At 38.6% G+C, this 15,757-nt stretch overlaps 1 protein-coding gene across 1 annotated transcript; it reads right to left on the bottom strand.

Moving 5' to 3' along the window:
• Positions 1-8,367: 8,367 nt before the first annotated feature.
• On the bottom strand, positions 8,368-15,400 carry LOC443423 (T-cell surface glycoprotein CD1b-3). The gene is made up of 6 exons (XM_004002637.6): positions 15,286-15,400; positions 14,791-15,057; positions 13,848-14,126; positions 13,352-13,630; positions 12,816-12,909; positions 8,368-11,762 (listed from the first exon to the last, which is right to left on the bottom strand). The coding sequence occupies exons 1-6, from the start codon at positions 15,344-15,346 to the stop codon at positions 11,741-11,743; spliced, it is 1,002 nt and encodes a 333-aa protein (XP_004002686.1). The 5' UTR covers positions 15,347-15,400; the 3' UTR covers positions 8,368-11,740.
• Between the last annotated feature and the right edge of the window lie 357 nt (positions 15,401-15,757).

The following is a 15,757-nucleotide window of genomic DNA, read 5'->3' as shown; positions in this document are numbered from 1 at the left end:
ATCTCTGGCAGGTATGAGGTTTGATTCTTAACATGATTGCACCCCTCCTACCATCTTTCTGGGACTCTTCCTTTGCCCTTGGATGTGGAGTATCTTTTTTGGGTGGTATCCAACATTCTCCTGTCGATGGTTGTTCAGCAGCGAGTTGTAATTTTGGAGTTCTCACAGGAGAAGATGAGCACATGTCTTCTACTCTTCCATCTTGCCAAGATGCCTCTTACCACCTTACCTGCCTCCATAGAAATCTGTATGCAGATCAAGAAGCAACAATTAGAACTGGACATGGAACAACAGACTGGTCCCAAATTGGGAAAGTATGTCAAGGCTGTATATTGTCACCCTACTTATTTAATTTTTATGCAGATTACATCATCTGAAATGCCAGAGTGGATGAAGCACAAGCTGGAATCAAGATTGCTGGGAGAAATATCAATAACCTCAGATATGCAGATGACACCACTCTTATGACAGAAAGTGAAGAGGAACTGAAGAACCTCTTGATGAAAGTGAAAGAGGAGAATCAAACAAGTTGACTTAAAATTCAACATTCAAAAACCAAGATCATGGCATCTGGTCCCAATTTTTCATGGCAAATAGATGGGGAAACAATGGAAACAGTGACAGACTTTGTTTTCTTGGGCTCCATAATCGCTTGGAAGAAAAGCTATGACCAACCTAGACAGCATATTAAAAAGCAGAGATATTACTTTGGCAATAAATGTCCATCTAGTCAAAACTATGGTTTTTCCAGTAGTCATGTATGGATGAGAGTTGAACTAATAAGAAAGTTGAGCACTGAAGAAGTGATGCTTTTGAACTGTGGTATTGGAGAAGACTCTTGAGAGTTCTTTGGACTGCAAGGAGATCAAACCAGTCCATCCTAAAGGAAATCAGTCCTGAGGATTAATTGGAAGGACTGGTGCTGAAGCTAAAACTCCAATATTTTGGCCACCTGATGTGAAGAACTGACTCATTGGGTGGGGGGGGGACCCTGATGCTGGGAGGATTGAAGGCAGGAGGAGAGGGGGACAACAGAGGATGAGATTGTTGGATGCCATCACCAACTCGATGGATATCAGTTTGAACAAGCTCCAGGCATTGGTGATGGACATGGAAGCCTGGCTGCTGCAGCCCATGGAGTCACAGAGTCAGACACAACTGAGTGAATGAACCGAGCTGATCTATGGATATGAGAGCTGGACAATAAAAAAGGCTAAATGCCAAAGAATTGATGCCTTATGAACTGTGGTGCTGGAGAAAACTCTTGAGAGTCCCTTGAACTGCAAGGATATCAAACAAGTCAATTCTAAAGGAAATCAGTCCTGAATATGCATTGGAAGGACTGATACTAAAACTGAAGCTGCAGTACTTTGGCTACCTGATGCCCGCTCTTTGGGAAAGACCCTGAAGCTGGGAAAGACTGAAGGCAGGAGAAGGAGATGACAGAGGGTGAGATGGATGGCATCACTGACTCGATGGACATAAATTTAAGCAAACACCCAGAGACAGTGAAGAACAGGGAAGCCTGGCTGCTGCAGCCCATGGGCCCACAAAGAATTGGACACAAGTGAGTGACTGAACAATAACAACCACATCTTAGAGTAGTGCTGTCTAACAAAACTAGCTGTATGGTGGAAATGTTCTATTCTCAATGTCTAGTATAGCAATTTAAGAAACAACCGTCTAAACTGAGCAGTTTAAACTGAAAACAATTACATTTTATTATTTTATTTTTTTAATATAAATTTGTTTATGTTAATTGGAGGTTAATTACTTAACAATATTGTATTGGTTTTGCCATACATCAACATGAATCCGGCACAGGTATGCACGTGTTCCCCATCCTGAACCCCCCTCCCTCCTCCCTCCCTGTACCATCCCTCTGGGTCATCTCAGTGCACCAGCCCCACGCATCCCATATCATGCATCGAACCTGGACTGGCTATTCGTTTCATATATGATATTATATATGTTTCAATGCCATTCTCCCAAATCATCCCACCTTGCCCTCTCCCACAGAGTCCAAAAGACTGTTCTATATGTACATCTATGTCTCTTTTGCTGTTTCGCATACAGAGTTATCGTTACCATCTTTCTAAATTCCATATATATCCGTTCAGTTCAGTTCAGTTCAGTCGCTCAATCATGTCCGACTCTTTGCTACCTCATGAATCGCAGCATGCCAGGCCTCCCTGTCCATCACCAACTCCTGGAGTTCACTCAGACTCACATCCATCGAGTCAGTGATGCCATCCAGCCATCTCATCCTCTGTCGTCCCCTTCTCCTCCTGCCCCCAATCCCTCCCAGCATCAAAGTCTTTTCCAATGAGTCAACTCTTCACATGAGGTGGCCAAAGTACTGGAGTTTCAGCTTTAGCATCATTCCTTCCAAAGAAATCCCAGGGCTGATCTCCTTCAGAATGGACTGGTGGGATCTCTTTGCAGTCCAAGGGACTCTTAAGAGTCTTCTCCAACACCACAGTTCAAAAGCATCAATTCTTCATCTCTCAGCCTTCTTCACAGTCCAACTCTCACATCCATACATGACCACTGGAAAAACCACAGTCTTGACTAGATGGACCTTAGTAGGCAAAGTAATGTCTCCGCTTTTGAATATACTATCTAGATTGCTCATAACTTTTCTTCCAAGGAGTAAGCGTCTTTTAATTTCATGGCTGAAATCACCATTTGCAGTGACTTTGGAGCCCCAAAAAGTAAAGTCTGACACTGTTTCCACTGTTTCCCCATCTATTTCCCATAAAGTGATGGGACTGGATGCCATGATCTTAGTTTTCTGAATGTTGAACTTTAAGCCAACTTTTTCACTCTCCTCTTTTACTTCCATCAAGAGGCTTTTTAGTTCCTCTTCACTTTCTGCCATAAGTGTGGTGTCATCTGCATATCTGAGGTGATTGGTATTTCTCCCAGCAATCTTGATTTCAGCTTGTGTTTCTTCCAGTCCAGCGTTTCTCATGATGTACTCTGCATAGAAGTTAAATAAGCAGGGTGACAATATACAGCCTTGACGTACTCCTTTTCCTATTTGGAACCAGTCTGTCATTCCATGTCCAGTTCTAACTGTTGCTTCCTGATCTGCATACAGATTTCTCAAGAGGCAGGTCAGGTGGTCTGGTATTCCCATCTCTTTCAGAATTTTCCACAGTTTATTGTGATCCACACAGTCAAAGGCTTTAGTATACTCTATTGGCATTTTTCTTTCTCACTTGCTTCACTCTGTATAGTAGGCTCCAGTTTCATCTATCTCATTAGAACGGATTCAAATGTATTCTTTTTAATGGCTGGGTAATACTCCATTGTGTATATGTACCGCAGCTTTCTTATCCATTTGTGTGCTGATGGACATCTAGGTTGCTTCCATGTTCTGGCTGTTATAAACAGTGCTGCAATGAACACTGGGGTATACTTGTCTCTTTCAATTCTGGTTTCCTCAGTGTGTATGTCCAGCAGTGGGATTGCTGGGTCATAACGTAGTTCTATTTCCAGTTTTTAAGGAATCTCCACACTGTTCTCCATAGTGGCTGTACTAGTTTGCATTCCCACCAACAGTGTAAGAGGGTTCCCTTTTCTCCACACCCTCTCCAGCATTTATTGCTTGTAGACTTTTGGATTGGTGTGAAATGGTACCTCATTGTAGTTTTGATTTGCATTTCTCTGATAATGAGTAATGTTGAGCATCTTTTCATGTGTTTGTTAGCCATCTGTATGTTTTCTTTGGAGAAATGTCTATTTAGTTTTTATCTATATCCCTATGGCTTTCTGTGATTCAAATGTGTCTAGCCCACATATCACTCAGACCTTCTCTTCATGTCTGATTCTTGGTTCAGCCCAGGCTGGAACCCCTGACACACTTGACTGCTGACTGCAGTGCTTCATGTAGGGAGTCTGGAGGATCCATCTTCTCAACACAATACCCTACTCCATCCACACCACCCAGTCCATGATAGCTCATTTCTATGGCTAAGAGGACTGTTTCCTAATTCTTTGCACTATTTTGAAATACAGCAGAAGGTGAATTGGCCACTGTGTAGGCTGGTTTCTCCTTAGCCTGAGTACCTTTTCTCTGAGCATCTCCAGCCAGGGTAGTTGATACTTCTTAGGTTCATGAAGGTTTTCAATGAGAAATATTTGAAGAGAAGATTTAATACTAGAATTCATCTTTTATAATTTTCATTCCTGTTAAATCAACATCTTGTCCATGTATTTCTAATTTAAATTTTTATTTCACTGCTCATACTCCAGGAAATTTATTTTTAATTGTTTTTAGTTTATATCATAGAGTGTAGACCCTCAAAGCAAGTGCTATTTCTTGTGGCAAGTGCTTGTGTAGACCTTCTTAAAAGTTAATATACTTTATGAACTTTGGCTGCTTATTTTGTCTTTTTTTTTTTTTTTTTGGACTTCGTATCCAAGATATCACACTGCATTTAATTATCATGTCTCTTTAGTCTTCTCCAATCTGTGACAGCTTCTCCAACTTCCCTTGTTTTTGAGTCCTGAACGATTTTGAAGAGCACTGGACACATATTTTGTAGAATTTTCCCGCTTTGGATTGTCTGGTATTTTCTCATGATTAGTTTGGGGTTGCAAGTTTGAAGCAAGAATACAACAGATGTGACAATCCCTTCTCATCACACCATATTGGGGCACATGATAGTAGCATGATTTATGACTGGCAGTGATAATCCAGATCACTCAACTAATGCTGTGTCTGCCAGGTTTTGCCACCCAGGTTGCTACTTTACCTCTCACACTCTATGAACTGGAAATGAGAAACTAAATTCAGCCCACATTTAAGGCAGAGAATCAAATTCCACATCCTAGAAGGGGAGTTCCTACACAGATAGTCTGAGATTTTTCTGTAAGGAAGACTTACCTTTTCCCCCATTTTTAATTTATTTATTGCATATCCTATTTGTGTGGGATCATGTTTGTTTAATTTATGCTTTTAATTTTACTAAGATTTTTAGGACCTCCTGTCACCTCTTCTAACCACATCATTTACTACTCACTAACTTTTCCTTGTAAATCGGCTCTCCAAGTTGAGGCCACTTAAAACATCATCAGAAAGGATACATGTCCCCCAGTGTTCATTGCAGCACTGTTTACAATCGCCAAGACATGGAAGCAACCTAAATGTCCATTGACAAAGATATATTATGAAAACACTAGCCAAAAGGAAACTGGCATGTTTATACTAAGATATGACAAAGTAGCCTTAGAGAAAAGGAAGCATTATAAGGTATAAAGTAGGAAATGCATAACAAAATTAGCTATAACATTTCAAACATTTATGCATCTAGGAAATACATCTTCAAAATTATAAAGCAAAACCTGATTTTTAAAAACATTTTTTAAGTATAAGAATGATGGTGAGTTCTTTTAATGTTCTTGTAAGTAAAATAGAAAAAGCAAATCTACAAGTATGTATAAGTTTTGAACAACACAATTAATAAATAAGATAATTGATATATTTATTTTTTTAATTTACCAACAGAAAAATATGCATACTTTTTATGTACATATGAAACATTTATTCAGATGAATGGGTAAAAAATGAGGTATATCTAAACAGTGAAATATTACTCAGGCTTTATGAAGAAGGAAATTTGCAACAGCATGAATAAACCTAGAAGGCATTATGTTTAGTGAAAGAAACTAGTCACAGAAGGACAATTACTGTATGATTCCACTTATATGAAATATCTAAAATAGCCAAATCCATAGAAGCAGGGAATCAAATGATAGTTGCCAGGGACAGAAGAGGGAGAAAAGGGAAATTGACTTCTAATGGTATATAAATTTTCTGTTACTCAAGATCGTTAAGTTCTAGGGATCCACTGTATAATACCTATAGTTAACAGTATAGTGTTGTGCATTTTAAAATATGCTAAGAGGATAGATCTCATGTTAAGTGTTCTTACCAAACAAAAACAAACACAAGGGAACACAGGAAACTTTTGAAAGTGAAGGATATATTTAGTACCCTGGTTGTGGTGATGATATCATGGATGCAGGCATGTGTCCAAACTCATCAAGATATCCACTTTAAATTTTTAATATATCAGCTATACCTTAATAAAGCTAAATGTATGACATGTTTTCTTTTTTCCATGAAGCAATGGGAATAAATTTCAAGTGTTTAAAATCATGCAAAATGTTTTCTGACAAGTGGAATTAAACTAAAATATCAATGATGAAAAATATAACCAAAAATTCTTCCATGTCTGGAAATTCAGAAATGCAAATTCTAAATAACTAGTGTGTCCAAGTGGTCATTAGAAAACGTATTGAAATGATAAAGACAATACGGTATATCACACTTTCTAATATTTCTAATAAGTAGCAAAAGCCATGCTTAAAGCAAATTTTTAGCCTTAAAAGCATATATAAGAAAATAATGGCTGCAAATTAACATCTACATCAAGAAATTAGTAATATAATTCAATGTTATGATTTGTAATAAAAAGCATATATGGATGGTATTGGTCCCCATTTCTGGCCAGAGTTCCTAGAAACCTTGGAATTTCCTAAATGTTGAGAATAATCAAGTCATATTTTGTTAGTTAATGAGGTAATTTTGGAAAGCCCCTAGAAAGCCTAAAGATGAAGGGAGTTGTCAGTGGAAAAAACCATGCAATTGGAGGGTTGGAACTTTCAATCTCACACCTTGACATATGGGGAGAGAAGGACTAGTGATTGAATTCATCCTGATAGCAAATGATTTGATTAATTTTGCCTATGTAGCTTCCATAAAAACCCAAAAGAATGATGTTTGGGGTTTCCCTGGTGACTCAGCTAGTAAAGAATTTGCCTGCAAGGCGGGAGACCTGGGTTTCCTCCCTTGGTTGGGAAGATCCCCTGGAGGAAAGCATGGCAACCAACTTCTGTATTCTTGCCTGGAGAATCCCCATGGACAGAGGAGCCTGGCAGGCTATGGTTCAGGGGGTTGCAATAAGGTCGGACATGACTGAGTAACTAAGCACAGCACATGGTGTTTGGAGAGCTGTCAGTTTGGTAAAAATGCTGAAATACAGGAGAATAGCTTGCTTGAAAGGGCATGGAAGCTCCACAACCTAAACCCATATCTTTCCCTATGTATCTTCCATTTTGCTGTTACTGTTCTTTTGTAATATGTAATCTAATAAGCAAATGTTTCTCTGAATTCTGTGAGCCACTCTGGGAAATTAATCAAATTTAAGAAATCTAAGAATGGAAACATATTAATAGACATTAACATGACAAAAAGATATCATGCACAAGCCAATAGTAAATTAGAAATTTGAACAACTTGGAATTTTTTTTTGATTTATTTTATTGCAATATGTTAAAATCTGTGGTATAGCAAAGTGATTCAGTTATATATTTAATTACATATTTATATATACATTCTTTTTTATATTCTTTTCCTTCATGTTTATCACAGGATACTGAATACAGTTCCCTGTGCTATTGGCATTATTGTTTATTCATTCTATATTTTAGTGTGCGTACAATAATCCCAAAGTCCCAATCCATTCCTCCCCCATCCCACACCCCCTTGGAAAGTACAAGTTTGTCCTCTATGCCTGTGAATATGTTTCTGTTTCATAGATAGGTTCATTTGTGTCATATTTGAGATTCCATATATAAAAATGATATCATATATTTGTCTCTCTTTCTGAATTACTTAATTTAGTAGGATAATTCCCTAGGTCCATCCATGTTGCTGCAAATGGCATTATTTCATTGTTTTTTATGACTAAATAGTATTCCATTGTATATATGTACCATATGTGTGCTATGGGTTGCACTGAGTCGGACACGACTGAAGCGACTTAGCAGCAGCAGCAGCAGCAACCCTTTGTAACCCCATGAACTATAGCCTGCCTATCTCCTCTGTGCATGGAATTCTCCAGCAAGATACTGGAATGAGTTGCCATGCTCTCCTCCAAGAGTTATTCCCAGTCCAGGGACTGAATCCACATCTCCTGTGTCTCCTTCACTGTAGGCAGATTCTTTACCTGGGAAGTCCATGGCAACTCTATTTTAGTTGTTTTGAGGAACCTCCATACTGTTTTAAATAGTGACTGTGCCAATTTATATTCCCAGCAAAAATGTATGAGGGTTTGCTTTTCCCTACACTCTCCTTCTCCAGCACTTGTTATTTGTGCTTTTGTTGTTCTTGTTGTTGTTTTTATGATAGCAATTCCGACTAGTGTGAAGTGGTACCTCATTGCAGTTTTGACTTGCATTTCTCTAATTATTGGCAATTTTCAGCATCTTTCTGTATGCTTCTTGGCCATCTGTATGTACACAGCCTTCTAAAACATAACATACCAAACTTGGCACAAAAAAGAAATAGACAACTTGAAAAAATAGTTTTATTTTTTAAAATTATTTTTGAAACTTAAAACTCTTCCTCCAAAATTTTTTTAATATGAAAAATAAAACAAAAAAATAAAAACTTTCCTGGAAGATAGAAACATAGGAAAGATGTCTCAATTTATGAGGCGAAAAACTCTCAATGAAATAATTCTTGAGAAAATTATAAGAATTTAAAAAAACTAAACATTGTAAATAAAATATTAGCAAACTGAATCCACATAATATATTACAAACAAAACAAGTTTTAGAAACACACTTTTGTTTTGCCATTTGAGAATCAATAAGTGTGATTCATGGCTTTAAAAGTAAAAGAAAGATATAGACAATTTTTTACCTCAAGAAATGCAGAATAAGCCCCTAGCCATTCATAATATAATAACAAAAAAACATTTAGCAACTTTGAAAGAAAGTATTCTTAATCTGATAAAAAGTATACATGAAATATTATAGAAATTATTATAACTAATATTAACTCTTGAGTAATTCTTATCCAAGTAAAAAGATGAGAATGCCAGCTATCAGTTCTATTCATCAGTGTATTGACATTCATAATGAATACAATTGGACAAGAAAATTCAATCAAAGATAGCATGAGGATTGAAAGAAGCAATAGGAATTTTCTTATTTAAAGTTGTCATAAAACTATGCACAGAAAATGCAAACAAATCCACAGATAAAATATTAAACTTAATAAGTCAATTTAACACAGATACTGGCAAGAAAGGCAGAATTTTTTTAAAATATTTCAGTATATTAAGAAAAAACATCACACAAACACATGCACATGCCTACATACTCTCATACAAAGCCTTCATATTTTAAGACTTAAGACCTATTTCTGAAAGTCACTCATCAAGAGATCATAGTTAAACTCATGTGTAAATTAACATTTTCCAAGGTCATGTTCTTAGAGGAAAGTCATAAGTTCAAGAAGCCACCTCTGAGGAAGGCTAACATGGAGAAAGGAGGAGAATGAGAAGAGGAAAGAAAACAGAGGAAAGGTATAAAAAGGATATGACAGTTGTTGCAAAACACCAGAAAGCAGAATAACATAAGCACTTTTAAGCAAATAAAACTCTAACTTAGTTGTTTTACAAAGAAAAATAAAACTCCTTGTGCTCATTAACTAAAATATCCAGAGGTAGCTCAGTCTACTGATCTGCTCCTTGATTCTGTCATTATTCTGTTATATTTGAGAACCTCATTCCTGGGCCAGCTTTACCCATGGAACAAAATTCTATATCAACTTTGAGGAAGAGAGAGTTCCTCCTTTTTCAAACACCAAATATAACTATAGACTTCCATGAGGTCAGATCAGCAATTATTCCAACCAAGTATTGCAGGAGGAGGTGAAATGCTGTTCATTACCTCAGATCTTGGTTCTCATCTGGGGTCAATTTTGCCCCCTCGGGACATTTCAAAATATCTGAAAATATATTTGGTTATTATAACTGGGAAGGTGCTATTGGCATCTAGTGAATAGAGGTCAAAGATACTGCTAAAAATCCTACAGTCCAATGAACAAGCTTCTATATCAAAGAATTATTCAGCCCAAAGTGTCAGAAGTTTAGGGCTTGTGAAATCTTTAGACAAGAGGTTCTTAAACTTAAGAGTACATTCAAATAACCTAAAAAACATATTAGGAAACATAATTCTCGTCCCCATCCAGGATTTTTTGTTTCAGTAGGTTTAGAGAATGGGAGCCTGAAAATTTCTTCTTCTAATAAGCTCACAGGCACTACTGCTGCAGCTGATTCATAGTCCACACTCCAAGAAACACACTGATGAGGGCCCTGGCCTTAGCAGAGGGTGCAGTGAAGCATACAACAGCATACCTATCCTGTAAGAGTGGCTGGAGTTGGAGTTTAATGCATCCTGGAGAAACAACCAGCTATGCTAATAGAGAGGAGGAAAAAATATGTTTTTAGTCATTCCCTAACCTGCCCGAATCCTAAAGTCCACATCATCCTAAAATATTCAGGTGGCAGAACTGCTTCTAGCACCCCGCTTCTCCAAAACTTCTGCTTTCTCTAACCTCTTTTCCCAAGTCCTACAAAAAATATGCTCATATTCTATACCATCTGCTGTTTTAATTAAAATGAGTTTGGATTTTTTAAAATGGAGTATCAGGACTTTCCTGGTAGTCCACCAGTTAAGGCTCCATGCTTCCAATGCAGGGGGCACGTGTTACATCCCTGGTAAAGGAATTATGATCCTCCATGCCAGATGGTATGGCCAAAAAGAAAAAAGAAGGAGTTTCTATAAAACTATGAAATAGGCAAAAAAAAAAAAAAAAGAAAATGTAAAGAAAAGTCAGAGATAAAATTGACATGATAGGACAAAGATATCAAAGTCCCTGAGAGCAAGGAAAGTCCTCTTGACTCATTTGCTTGAATATTTAACAACCCACCTGCATGATTACCCCTTCCGCATCCTGCCTGTCATTCATTCTCACTGAATAATGATGCACAAGATATTTCTCTGGTGAATTTGTATAGGCAAACTATAGTTACAGTATGGGCACAAGTAGTTTTCTTCAGAAGTGTTCAGGGTAGAAATAAGGAGAGTATGATATATTTTAGTAAGAGGAAAATTCAGAATATTAACTAAAGAGGAAAAAAAGATGATTTTGAAAAAAAAAAGACTGTTAATGTGGCAAGCAAATCAGATTATTTTACTAAACAAACACATACATAAGAGATCTTGCCTAGAATTCACTTAGAGCGAGTCTTGCGAAGAACTTTCTTTCAAAGAACTCATAAGAAGGAAAAGAAAACATAAAGAACTGCAATGTTCTGAGTAAAGAGGAAAGTAGATCTCTGCATGACATCAGTCAAGGGATGGTTACTTCTTCTGTAGGACCAAGGAAGGCTCCCTGGAAGAAGAAGGAGCTCAGTTTCTCCAAGATAGAAAATCATCCAAGCAGATACAATGAAATTAAGTTAAAATGCTGGTCATCTCTGCAAATACAATTATCTTGACATAATTACAATTAGCTCATTTTGACAAATGATATTTCAGTAGGAGTGAAAAAAATGTTATAAAATAAGAAGCCAAAGGAATGTCACAATTTAGTCCTGCACATCATTTCATTTAGTCTGAGATACATTCTTTCTCACACTTCACACCTGAAATCCGTGTGGATTCTACTAGTGATATTGTCTTATAATGTACACTTTATCATTTTTCCACCAGTATATAAATTATGATTTATCTAAAGCTTATCAGAACACTAATTTGATCAAATATGATGGTTATTTGATGAAATATAGTGAAATTGACTCCTGGGCTGTCAACCTGAGTTTCTGGGCTCCTGGGTAATTGCTCCAAATGGGAAAGGAGACATGGTCAGGGATCACAAAACAGTCTGATATGACCTGTTAAGAATACAAGCAGTCAGACAGTAAAGGACAAATTATGACATTGCTTACATGCGGAATTTAAAAAATGATACAAATAAACTTACCTACAAAGTAGAAATAGAGTTACAGTTTTATACAATAATCTTATGGTTACTAGGGGAGAGAGAGTGAAGGATAAATTGGGAGATTGGAATTGACATATATGCACAAATATACATAAAAGAGATAATTAACAGGGGACCTACTGTGTATCACAGGGAATTCTAGTCAATACTCTGTAATGATCTATATGGGAATTTTTATTCCCACATATTCTATTCTAAAAAGAGTGGATATATGTATAACTGATTCATTTTGCTGTACAACAGAAAGTAACACAATATTTATATCAACTATATTCTGACCAAAAAAAATTTTTTTTAATTAAATAAAAAAGAACAGAAGCAAACAAAATTACTCTACATAGATATTTGCATAGCTATGTTCATGGCAGCAGTATTCACGAAGCCAAAAAGTAGAATCAACTCAAGCTTCCATTGGAGATAAATAGATAAAATTTGTTAGACAGTCTTAAAAAGGAAAGAAATTCTAATATGTGTTGCTACATGAATGAATGATGGGGACACTGTGCTGCATGGAATAAGGCAATCACAAAAAGAAAAATAGTGATGATTCCACTTATAAGAATTACTTAAAGTAGTCAGATTTCTATAGACAGAAAGTAAAATGAAAGTTGCCAAGGGATGGAAGAGCAATGAATGAGGAATGGGGCTTAATGGGCATAGACATTCAGTTTTTCAAAGTGAAAAGAGTTCTAGAGATTGGTTGCATACAATGTGAATGTACTCAATCCTATTAAACTTTATGTTTAAAATGACTAATGTGCTAAGTTTTATGTCATGTATATTTTACCATAACTTAAAAAAATAGATTTACATAAAAACGTGAGTTGGGCAGAAAGGGGAAAAGTTCTGATGGAAATGCTGAGACTAGAATGATGTAGTAGACTAAATGGAGGAAAAGAGTGAGAGAATGGACAGAAAGGAAAGACTAAAAATAAAAACTCACCAGCGCCTCCAAAACCATAATGCAAGACATATCAAGAGGATCAAGGAGGGCACTATTATTGCCACAAATATCAAGCCAATGTACATGGGGTGTCCTGGCAATATGGAGAGGACACAAGGATGTCACTTCAAAGTCATTCACTAGTTCGCCTGACCTCCTTGCCCACCTGAGTGCCAGCACCACCATTACCTGCTTACGGACATTGTTGGTTCCCTTCCTCTTATTCCCAGATGTCATATAGTCACAGCCACCCTTAGTCTCTCCTTCTTGCCGCATCCCACCCAGTCTATAGTCCTTCATTCTTACCTATTCTATACCTTAGATCACAATTTTCATTCCTTCAGCACTGGAGTCCCAGAAATAAACCTCAACTTCTATCTCTCTCTTTGCCTCTCCCTTCCTATCTCTCCCTCTGTCTCTCTTTCTTCCCCATCTCCCTCCGTCTCTCCATATCTCACCCATCAAATCCCTCCCCTTCCCCAGGCCCTCTCTCTGTTCTTGAGGACCATCTTCTCACATCCCCTGTTCCTTCTCACCCCAGTACAGGATGATATCCTGGTCTCCTAGACTGCTGTGCTTCACTCGACAACTCAGGCCAGCTGCCTCCCCAGCCGCCACATCCAGGGTTACTCGGAGATACCAAGTCCAATCAGCATTGAGTATGATGTTTCCTTGCTGAGTACCAGGCTGCTCCTGCTCACCCCTCATCCACATCACCCGTACAGGTTTTGGATAGAATCCTGAGACATGGCAGACCAGCAATAGGCGGCCAGGCCCAGGAGTGGGGCCACTGGACAGCCAGGCTTCAGGCTTCACTGGGGTAGGAAGGGGTAGAAAGAGTACCAAGTTATGTCTCTAATCTAGAGCATAGAGAGTCAGAAACCCACAAGTGTGGACAGTGATCTCTTCCACTTCTTTGGAAACCAAATAATGTATTGATTAAACCCCTCTCTTCATAGGTACCTCCTACTCTTGAATTTAAAGGTGGTGGGAGGTGAAATAGGAAAGTCTTGGGGAGAAAACAGGATTAACCTTGCCTGTGCAGTTCCGCCTTCCCTGCATCGAGGACACCCAGGAGATATCGGGGGCAGGTTTTTGAGAGGAGCCTGTCTATGATAGCCAAGATGCCTTGGTACTGAGTAATGAAAACACAAAACCACTGTGCTTCACTGCCTCCCTCTGGCTCAGGCACACATGAGTGATTCTCGATGCTCACGAAATCCAGTCCTTCAAAACCTGCTCTCAAGAAGCTTTGTATGGCCTTCCCAGAATGCAGCTCACAACCTGCTATGCCCTGAATCACAAATGGGTCTATAAAGAAAGAAAACAGAGACATGGTGATTTTAAAACACACAAGAAAGAAGGAGATGGAGAAAGGACATGGGACTTTGGATTTGGATGGAGAGAAAATCAAAGATATGAAATGATGACCCAAAACCCAGTTGCTGTACTCAGAGACTTTTCAGAAAGATAAGCATTCCAGAGAGGTATGCATGTTGTAAACGGTGGAGACGGGCTCTTGTAAGGAAGTTGGGTAGGCAAGAGGGGAGAAGAGGAGCAATGCGTGATGGAGTCAGGAGTGCAGCACTCCAGGGTGAAGGGGAGAGTTACACTGAGAGAAGAGATCAGGCAACAGTTGCTTGAGCAATGGATTGGAGAAGTCACACTTTAGTTCACTCAGGCACAAGGTAGGAAAAGGAGCTTTTTCCTTAGGATCTAAGAGAAGCAAGCTATGCACAAACCAACCAGGAAATGGCTACAAAAGAGGAATTTCCTCCATCACAGAAGAGTGCAAGAAACAGGAAGAATCTGGGATACTTGGTGGAGGTACGGAGTCAGAGTGGGAGAATACTCTGGATGGGGTATATGTACGCACTTGGGTAAAAAGGGAAGGAGAGGACATGATCAGAGGAAGTCTGAACCAAGAAAGAGAAAAGTCATCGTGAATCTCCCCAGTTCAGAGGACGGTACTCACATTCAAACTGGAATTCACTTACAATATCCTGCACTCCCCGAGTGAACTCAATGAAGTAAACTCGGAATAGTTCCACCAGCTCAGTCACCTCCTCATCACTGAAGTTGCCCTTCGACCAGGGCTTCAAAAATATTGCAGTGCCTGAGTCACTGTCCCAGCCATGAATCTGCAAATCGTCCAACCACCCTGAGCCTTGATTTTGAGTCCAGGTGCTGTTGGCAAAGGTCGAAATCTGGATGAGATGGAAGGAGGTTGGCCCCTGGAATGCTGTGGTGGTGGAAGGATAGGAAGAGTGAGGAGAAAGAGAAAATTAGGATGGAAAAGAACCCAGAGTCTGAATAACAGCATAGAGGCTTAAACATTCCTGGCTCCAGCCCCAACCTCCAGAATGGGGGAGAGGGCGGGAGTCAGGAGAGCCCAGACCCTTATTGCTGATGCAGCATGTTTTTGTCCAGAGCCCCTCACCTGGGCTGGGAATATGAGAGTTACTCTTACCATCCTCATTGTCACCACCTGGGACGATAACTGCTAGCAATAGAAGTGGCAGAAGCAGCATTTCAATGGGAAGTAGAGCTTCTGACTCTCAGAATTGGCATTTGATCTCTAATTCAGCAAACTTTTTTCTCACTACCCTTATAATAACTTCCTCTCTCTTCTAACTGACAAATCTCTGACCTACATTGCACATCACAGAAAAACTTTCCTCCCACTCATTTTGGCTCCCAGCCTGCCTCTCATTTCCACTCTAGTCCTTCACTTGTAGATTTTATTTTCATATCTCTGACTTTCAGCTGTTCTCCTTGAACTCAGCTTTTTTCATATTTAGTACCTTGGAAAAGCTACCATGTGATGTTGAAAGGTTATTTCACCTCCCCAACCCTTTATTTCCACATCTGTGAAATAAGAGAGTAATATTAAACAATTGCTCAGCTTCCACTCTGTTTTAATCTAGAAGAGTTACATTGGT

This window comes from Ovis aries, chromosome 1 (assembly GCF_016772045.2).
Source record: "Ovis aries strain OAR_USU_Benz2616 breed Rambouillet chromosome 1, ARS-UI_Ramb_v3.0, whole genome shotgun sequence".
NCBI lineage: Eukaryota > Metazoa > Chordata > Mammalia > Artiodactyla > Bovidae > Ovis > Ovis aries.
Note: the sequence above shows the minus strand (reverse complement) of the source record. Positions and strands in the feature narration are given on the sequence as shown.

Excerpts from the sequence above, each read along its gene's own strand:
- LOC443423 (XM_004002637.6), bottom strand. The coding sequence starts at position 15,346 with ATGCTGCTTCTGCCACTTCTATTGCTAGCAGTTATCGTCCCAGGTGGT. Across the intron at positions 13,631-13,847 it reads GGCGGAACTGCACAGGCAAG|TGAAGCCTGAAGCCTGGCTG; the intron begins GTTAATCCTGTT and ends TTCCTACCCCAG. Across the intron at positions 12,910-13,351 it reads GGATATCATCCTGTACTGGG|GACACCCCATGTACATTGGC; the intron begins GTGAGAAGGAAC and ends CCATATTGCCAG.